This window comes from Takifugu flavidus, chromosome 5, assembly GCF_003711565.1.
Source record: "Takifugu flavidus isolate HTHZ2018 chromosome 5, ASM371156v2, whole genome shotgun sequence".
Classification (NCBI taxonomy): Eukaryota; Metazoa; Chordata; class Actinopteri; order Tetraodontiformes; family Tetraodontidae; genus Takifugu; species Takifugu flavidus.
The window spans coordinates 15,097,683-15,106,893 of record NC_079524.1 but is presented as its reverse complement, the minus strand read 5'-3'; the positions used below and the strand labels follow the sequence as shown (position 1 = coordinate 15,106,893).

The 9,211-nt window shown below is 39.0% G+C and overlaps 1 protein-coding gene across 3 annotated transcripts; it reads right to left on the bottom strand.

The window, feature by feature from the left end:
* Positions 1 to 1,458: 1,458 nt before the first annotated feature.
* Positions 1,459 to 8,612, bottom strand: pias2 (protein inhibitor of activated STAT, 2). 3 transcript variants are annotated; one of them, XM_057032142.1, is made up of 14 exons: positions 8,497 to 8,612; positions 8,242 to 8,368; positions 7,393 to 7,480; positions 7,193 to 7,243; positions 6,726 to 6,816; positions 6,504 to 6,638; positions 6,281 to 6,386; positions 5,727 to 5,800; positions 5,142 to 5,302; positions 4,727 to 4,860; positions 4,231 to 4,423; positions 3,852 to 3,988; positions 3,744 to 3,778; positions 1,459 to 2,937 (listed from the first exon to the last, which is right to left on the bottom strand). In XM_057032142.1, the coding sequence occupies exons 2-14, from the start codon at positions 8,351 to 8,353 to the stop codon at positions 2,734 to 2,736; spliced, it is 1,521 nt and encodes a 506-aa protein (XP_056888122.1). In that variant the 5' UTR covers positions 8,354 to 8,368; positions 8,497 to 8,612; the 3' UTR covers positions 1,459 to 2,733. The 3 variants fall into 3 exon arrangements, with proteins under 3 accessions (XP_056888122.1, XP_056888124.1, XP_056888123.1); XM_057032144.1 differs by having other exon boundaries at positions 8,242 to 8,334; XM_057032143.1 differs by lacking the exon at positions 8,497 to 8,612 and having other exon boundaries at positions 1,459 to 2,934; positions 8,242 to 8,362.
* Positions 8,613 to 9,211: the final 599 nt, after the last annotated feature.

The window sequence follows — 9,211 nt, the reverse complement described above, 5'->3', positions numbered from 1 at the left end:
GATTTTTTCTGGACAATCAGAGTCCCTCCTCCAAAGCAGTGTCTTATTTTATGAGATGAAAGATTCTCACATGGACGTGGACGTTGGGTTGCCTTCGTCACGGTTCCCATTTCCAGCAGTGAATGAACCTGCACCTCCCATTGTACCAGAGATAGAGGGACATGAACAGGCTCTGTGGACAGTTTCTGTACTGTAGCACAATCTGGTAGCAGCACGAGTGTCACAATTTATCCTTTACTCTTTAAAGGATCACAGCAGGATGGTCTAAATAACTTCATTCACTAATTGAAACTTAGATATTAAGCTCCTCTGCTCTGTGTGGTCTATAAAAACATCTCTAGTGGATGAAATTCTCTGGAGAATTCCAAAATTAGCTCTATTCTATAACTATTTCAATATTTATAGAACTCTTTATGCAATATATGGTGCTGAGTTTATGGTGGTTTCAATGTTTTAAATGACAAAGTGATCATAAACTCAGGTAAAAGCAGCATTTTGATATTCAAATGTTTAGTGTGGGAGTTTTATTCAACGACTTCTTGAAGTTCCTCCACAACCATGAAACATTAGAAATCAAATGTTCTTCAGATGGATGAGAGGTCATTTCTTCATGTGCCAACAAGAGGTCTACAAACTTCAGATTCCAGCTCAATTCAAGGGGGTTGGAATGCTCACTTATCCAGGAAGAGTTCAATCTGTCTTCTACATAGCAGAAAATACAATGCATTGTTATTAATATTATAAACAACATAGATGTGGGGTTATATTTTTGGCAGGATTGTCATCCAAATCAGGTTGATTCTGCAAGAATATTAGGTGGTTCCTGCATCTTGACGTTCCTTTTCAAGTTATGGATATTTCCAGTTCTATCTCAGGCTCAGTTAAAGTCAACAGGGATGTAATGGTGGAGTTAATATCACAATTATGTCATCAAATTAAAATAAAACAATTATTGTTTTCATTGTAAACTAAATCCTTGTTTAGTCATAGTGTTGAAGGCTCTATACGTTGATCAAAGAGTAGAGATCAAAGGCTGGAAATGTAACTGTCACAATGATAAAAACATTTACAGTGTAGTATATCCTCAAAACATTCACAAAATTAGCAGAAATCTCAGTGCACAAAGGTCAAAGCTAAAGGTCAAACCTGGATGGTTGATCTTGAGGCAGGGCTGCCTTAAAAACAGAAATGATTCTCTACTTGGGATCAACTGTATAGAATTACTAGTCACTTACATAGTGGCCAACAGCTGAACAGCCATCATATGTCTTTTACTCACGTTTTGGTCACGACTCAAACTACTCATACATGATCCTCTCTGATGATAAAGAAGTTGGTACACACCGGACGATTTGAGTCATAGCGCAGCCTGGTGGTGTCATTGGTGTATGACACACAAATATCTATTGGGGTTACTGCTAATTCCATTGTAAAGAGAAAACTTCATACCAACTCAAGTTGACTCCTGTACACCTTTATAATTCCACTGGTTAGCACATGTACACATTTAGTTTTTTTTTAATGATGATTAATGGAAATATAAGTAAAGGGTGTAAAACACATCCATTGGAATTTTCTAAAAGTGAAGCCCTGAACTGAAAACAACCAATTAAAACACCTATAATTAAAAAAATATAAATAACATAAAAATACCCAGTCCAAAAGAAGCCATGAAAGAAAAAAAAGATCATAAAGTAGTAGTGACACTAAAAACCCTGCAAGATGTCATCCATGTCAAATTCCTCTTCATTTTCCCTATTTTTTGGTAGAAAAGTGGGTCTCAAACCAACATTGCATGAATTAAAGTCATAGCACGCATCTACACATGTGTCGTGTGTGTGACAAACACCGAGTGAGACATCCAGAAAGTTATTATAAAAAGACTCACACGTGTATGCTGGAATTTACAAAACATGCGGGAATAAAAGGAATCCACCTGAAGTACTTAAAAGCTGAAAATAAATCACAATAAATGCAAAGGCCATGATTTACAAAGATAAAGTCAAACATTAAGGGTGTTCTAATCAATGACCTGCTAATCGAAACTGGTTAGGATTAAAGTGTTACTTTTGAACTGAGATGGTTCACTACACACACGGAGTCATTTACAGGCTCAGTGTGTGTTCTGGCATCGCCCCAAAAATGCTACAGCTTGACTTGGAAAAAGTGCCAACGACCATTTAGGGTATCCCGATCACTGATGCTGTGTATGATGTTCAGACACCAAAATCCTGATTGAGGTACCCTTTATCTGTCAACACACATGATTTGTCCATGGAACAAGCAAAGCATCACAAGCTGTACATAAACAGGTATACATTTGCCCTGTTGTGGATGTCTGCACGCATGGAAAAGAGAGTTAACAGTCAGGATAACTGTTCAATTCACATACAGGGGTGTTCTGTTTCCACCTGTTCCCTTATAAAATAATTTAAACATTAAAAAGATTGGGATCAACCTCTTGAGTGCTACAGAAATTGATATAAGCAATCTGATATAAACAAAGATTCTATGAGGCACCAAAGCATTTACAACATTGGACCAGTGTCCCCAGGTTAAAACTTGGCATAGAATGGCCTTAAACCTCGCTTAGGATGAATTCTTAGTCCTTGTTTTCCTTTTTAGTTATTACTAAAACCAGAGGTGGAATAACCACAAAACAGCATTGTCTTGAGCAGGCGGTCGTCATTTGGCAACTGGATTACCGCAGTGTGGGTCCGAGAGGACTGCAGCTCAGTCTAAAGAAATAATATCTGCGATACTGCCATCAGTCCGTCCTCTCGTAATGACCTGGGACTCATGCACTGATGCAGTAGTGTGGCTGATGGTGTCGTAGTGGCTGCTTGCTGAGGGCATGAGGGCTGTACTGGTGTTGGCTGCAGCCACACTTTGCATGCTGCTGGTCAGGTTGTCCAGGAACATCTGGGGCTGGTACTGCTGACAGTGGAAAGCAACAACCATCAGAAACCAGGCATAACAAAACAAACGCTCTCTCTCTTTACTGTTGTCAGTGCATGGTAGCTTGAATTTGGACTTTTTATTGGGGGGGGGGGGTCATCTGAAGAACAAGTGTGGTTTCATCAGTTCACAGATGTGTCTTTGCTGGTTCCTTTGAGAACCTTCTATGCCAGCCCTTGCCATTTTGGACATTCTTCTGTTAGCTTGAACAGGTGTTTTCTGGTTTTGCTTGCCATTTTAAAGCATATTAGATAATTTAAGGTGATCATTTTCTTTTTTTCCCCCATCAAAGCAGGCTAACCCTTCTAAAAAAAGTCTGCACTGACCCAAAAATGTCTTAACAGTAAAATATTTGCTAGCAGCATTGAGTGATCTTGGTAAGTGATGATATAAGCCCATTATTCTGAACACAACTGTAGGTTCCTGGAGATCTGCTCAATTACAACAAATGCAAAGGTAATACTAGAACCTGCTTCACTAAAGTATTTAAACGCCCCCCCCCCCAAAAAAGCAAACACTTTGCATAAACTCTCTCTTCTGGTTGTTTTTCTGGTAGTAGGGGGAGGTGCCAGAATACCTCCAAAGCACTGCTGAGGTACCCTTGAGCAAGGTACAGAAACTCCCAAATGATAATGGGCTCCAGCGCCCTCCCCGTGACCCCAAAAAGGATTAAAAAAAAGTCTAGAAAACAAAAACAAAACACAGTCTGAAAAGGCAGATTAGCTTAGAGCTTTTAAAGCTTCCGTTGTCACAAAGAACACCTTCTAGCATTAAAAAGCACATACCTGGGGGTCTTGAATGAAGGAAAACATATCCAGACCTAAATGGAGAAAAGAGAAAATTAATTCCAATCCAGTCATGAATTACTGGTCTGATAAGCACAGCTGACTCACTCTGTGGGTCTGTAGGAATCGTGGCCAGGGTGGAGGAGTGAAAGGGTACTGCATAGTCAGGAAGTGTAGATGTCAGATATGACGGGTCCAAAGCCTGGACATTTGGCAAACACACACTGGGCTGATAGGCCAACACCCTGAGGGAAAACAGCCACTCTAAACGACTATTCAGGTGAAAAATGCACAAGGCTGACAGGCTTCTATCGTGTTTCCACAAGCCAGACCTCTATTTAATGGCATCACTATGTTTATATTTGAAAGAACTCAAATTCGAAAAAGTCCAATATAGGCAATGACAGGAAAAAATGATTGTATATGTGAATAATGCAGATCAGTGTGATATAAATTATAAGCTGTGCAGGTCTGTCTGTTCGCTCACCCTTTCGCATGCACCTCCTCATTTTTAGAAATGTAAACACAGTGTTTCTTGGATGGTGGGATCCTGAACTCTGCCTCATCCTCATCGGAAGATGAGGAGCTTTCTATCGTCAGGTCGATCACATCTGCCTTCTTGGTAGAGCTGGTCTCAGAGGAATTGCAATACATTGAAGACTGACGGGGTGGAGCAGAGGCTACGGCAACAGGCAGACAGAATTTTACAACATTCTACAGTTGTTAACTGTAACTTGCAAAGGTTAAAGTTTATGAAGCTGCTGATACTTCAGCACCAATTTCCCAACAGAAGACAGCAGCAATTAATTAAAAACTTTGAACTGCAGAGGATACAAATTCTTCAAGTGCATTTATGGCAAAATAGCTGTTAAAAAGGTTAGTTGGTAGAAAATTTAGGTCTGAACAAACTGTGCTGTAAGGGCTTTCAAAAACTTGTCAGAAAAAAATGCAAACAACATATTAATTTAAACTAACATACTTACGCTCAATTTTTTGAAACAATGGCGTGGGGACTTTGAAAGACTCTTTCTTTGGTTTCATTGGACACCATGTTCCATCTTGCTGGAATTGAATTTCATCCTTGTCTGAACAGTCATTCAGAATCTCCAAGAATAACCTGAGGAATGATGAAGCATTGAAATAAACAGCAAAGTAGCTGGTCCACGAAGGGTTGTCTTCATCAGTTACATCAGTTGTCGCTCAGTGTTTTCAAAAACACAATTTGAGATTGTTTTACAACTTAGCATTGACATGAGTGTGAAGACATTTTGTGATGTGAGTCAAACTTTGGCTTCCATCTTTCTTGGTCCTATTTGAGGTTTTTCTACACCTTGACTGAGTCCATCAGTGGTAAATCACTAGATTGGATATAATTTGGAAAGACAAGGTTTAACTTACCCATCTATAATAAGACTTTCATAGGCAGCCTTCTTGTCACACACAGGACAGATCCAGGTTGGTTTCTTTTCATTCATCTGCAGGTACAGGGCAGCATCAAAACACTGCAGGTGAGAGCAGGTAACTGCCCGGCAAGGCACTGTCAGACGCATCTTCCCCAACTGGAGGAGAAAAAAGAGCTATGTCAAACAGGGCCAAATATATATGTCAATGTAAATGGCTGAAATTTAAATCATGCTTTTGGTCTTGGCTCTTTTAGCAAGTTAAAGTTTAATCTTGCAAAAAACAAATTTGTGTGGTTAGTTAACAACCTCATAACTCTGCCATGTTTCCATGAGAATGGGCATGGTCTGGACTTCATTTTTATCTTAACCTTTCTCAGATTACAAATGTAACTTTCAATATTCCTGTACATCAGAAATGAACAACCCTCTCTCACCCCTGTCAGTCAATATTTTAAATCTCTTCAGCAGCCTTGCTAGTTCATTCTCCCGGTTTTGAGCCACAGCCTCACCAGAGATGCAGAGTTGTCATTTAAATGTGAATTTTGCTCTGATAAAAATCCAAAGCAGATGCTTTGTTTACCGGGCAAATAAGTGAAACTCGGAGACTTGTTGTAGCAATCTCACTGTCTGGATCTGCTGTCAGCTTTTCTTTGACTGGAATACAGAAGGCGGGGCAAGTGGAAACATATGAGTAGTCAGATAAACACAACTCTATTCCAAAACATAAAAAAATAATCTTTTACATGTTTAAACACGGTACCAGCAACAGATCTGATTATTCTTCCGCATTCCCAGTATTCTACACTAACCTCTAATTAATTACGTCAGCTATAAATTGCTACTGCACTACAGCCGTTTCCCCACAGCGTCGGTAATACAACCAACTATAATGAAGGTTTCAAATAGTGTACTCAAATAGTGTGGTAAATTTGCCAGATTGTAATACCGACAGGGAGTCAAGCTGAGATGAGAATGAAGTACGCAGAAGAAAAGTGCCCCTAAGAGCACTCTTTGCTTTACATTTGTTATGGTGTGGGAATTAACATGGATAGACTTTAACATATAAATAACATTTGCCTTTCTAAATTGATTCTCTACAAATCAGGACAAAACAGTGTTGAACTTTGAAATTACTGAGGGCTCTGGAGTGATCGGGGTTTCGGATCCCCTTCATCCTCAGTCTCTGCAGGAGGAGTGGGGATGTCAGTTGCCTCACCAGGTAAACAGACAAGGAATAGGTCTGAAAAATGAGATTAACACAAACGTTACCAACCTCAAGCCCCACAGTTAATCAAACCACATCAAATATAACAGGCTTTAAAGAGTTCTACATGTGTGATAACATTTGTATTCTCACTTTTCCAATTTCAGGAGACCAAGTCACCGAAATCTGATTTGGTACTGCAGAGGAGAGCCGGACAAGTGAAGTGATGTTGAGAGGTCTGCCTTGTCTCTTCTGTTCCATGCCATTTTTGGCTGGAGGTACATAACCCTACAGGAAAGAATGTTCCATTGACATAGTTAAAACAAGTCTTGTATGTTAAAGGAAAAAGGTTTTTGAAGAAAGACAAACCCTTACAGGCAAAGGGAAAATCTTCCCATTGACTTTTATACAGAGACTGTTTGGATAATTGTCCTCTTGAGGGCAACTTGTCTCTGATAAGCAAAATCTGAAAAACACAGAGCTGGAATTTAGAACAATGAAATTATAAAATGCCATAACATCATAAGACTTTTGAAATAGATGTCTTGTTCTATAATCATGACATTCAGCTTGGCTTTTTTGCCATTCAGTTTCTTGATGGAGAGGTGGACTGTTGGTTCTGTCTTTACCACATCCCAAATGTTCTCAAAGTTCGAATCAATGTAATGATAAGGACACAATGCTTTAGTCAGTACTATGAAAGTGAAACACAGTAGACCAAATACAGGCTTATTGAACTTGAGGTAATCAATGAGGAGTTTCAAACAGATGTGTCTCCATTCATGTTGGGGGTTGATGGTCATTACAAATGAATATCTCTGTATTTAATACAACATTTTCACCGTAGCTGGATTTGAACCATGTAGTCCCTCCTGCCACCAGGAAGAAAATCCCTGTAAACACACAAGAAAACTGTTTTCATCAATAAAAATTTACACTGATTAAAAATAAATGAATCGATGTCAACTATATATCTAGCATATCTAATATTTAAATATGATTAGCATATTAAAAACATCAGCATCAAAAAACACATTCATACCTCGATATGCATACTTCTCGAACCTGTTGTGGTGTCAAGGCAAAGACAAAATATTTTTCTTGGTGGTACCTCTGTGCAGTGCCTGCTCCTGAAAACGGTTTGACAATCACTAGATTCAATTTATACATGAATTCACAACCAAATTCTTTTCATATAAATAATACATCAGCAAACTTATACATTTGTACAGTATTAGTACTGGCTAGAACAAACTGACTTCAAAGCCTCTTTTACCATTTCGCTATGAGGCCCAACTGCCTTCAGGCGAGTGGTGACATAAACTCTACAAGTCACAAGCTCATTGCAGGGCCAACATAAGGTCCTTGGACTGTGAGAGGGATCCGGAGGACCCAGAGAGAACCCACATCCCGCTGATTAGGAATAATATCAAAGTTGCATCCATAGATTAATGCAAGTTATTGTGTTGTACTACCAACATTGCCATGGCTGATGGAAAATAATCAAATAAATATTGAGGGTAAACTTGCTTTGAAGCATTAAAATAATGCACGCATGAGTTACAGACATCACAAAAGACTAAGAACAAGTGTTTAGTTGTGTCATCACTGAAATGATATTAAAGCACACTCATGCTATATCAAAATTTACTATTTTATAAAAAATAAAATTGAACTGAATGATGAGGGACACCATTTTTGGTCAAAGAAATTCAGTTTTGTTTCTGAATATCTGGATGTGTTGTACCAGCTGAAGCCTCAAACGGTCATTGAAAAGATATTCGAGTCATTATTGAATATTGCTCTAGAGAAGATCAAAACCCTTTGATCTGCTAATATCTGTAAGAAAGCAATTATATCACTCACTGAAATCCAAAAGATGTGAACAAACCTAAACTCGAAGGCTTGATTAGGACATCTAGCACATCATAGAAAGGCAGGGGCTTCATTTGGACATCAGGATGGACGGGGTGTATCACAGGTACTGGTGGTTGGAGATTCATGCTGGTTTGGATGCTCTTTTACACAGATGGATCTTCATCAACGAGCAGACTAAACGCAAGTGGTTTTTACAACATGGCATTTAAAAAGAACGAGGTGCAATAATCTCTTCGAGCACATATACATCCAGGTGCTAGTAACTTACTTGAAGTAACTAAAAAGAGTGCTCCATTGGGTTAAGATCCGATCACTGGCGTGGCCATTAATATTCCATTCCTTGACGTACTGAGGTGATATATTAAGGGCCATTCATCTGCACCTATGTTAAAAAAAATGAACCGTGTTTAGTCGCTGGTGAACCATAACCTGTTTGCAGTGAAGCTAACAACGAACGAAGATCAGTGTCGTTTAACCAAAACTCACATTTTAGATGACTTTTTTGTCACCTACCGCCTCTATATGAACAAGCGCTTATGTTTTAAGATGTTATTACGCGAATGAAATCACAATAAAGAAAAGAAGATACCTGTTCCTGTGTGTTTGCCTGCCTGTTTTGTTCTTTATCCGCCATGTTTTCAAGACAGTCGCTTCTTCCATCAGGAGTACTTCCAGGTAACGCTGCGACGCTTCCCGTTTACGAACGTCCAGAGACTTGCACAAGATTGCGGTAACCCACAAAAAAAATATGGACGCTTGTCAAATATTTTAAAACTGTAATGATAGTCGAATATGGCATATTTCACAAGGGTGGTGATGGAAACAATGACGAATGATGGATATGTTGTACGCTTTACTGATATTCGTGGTCTAGATCAGTATTATAAGCGTCCTCGCTCGCATTTGTTCAGGTCTCTTGTGTGACATTTGTTTAATGTTGTACTTTACGAAGAACATTTAGAAAAATCAGTGATAAAGAAAAG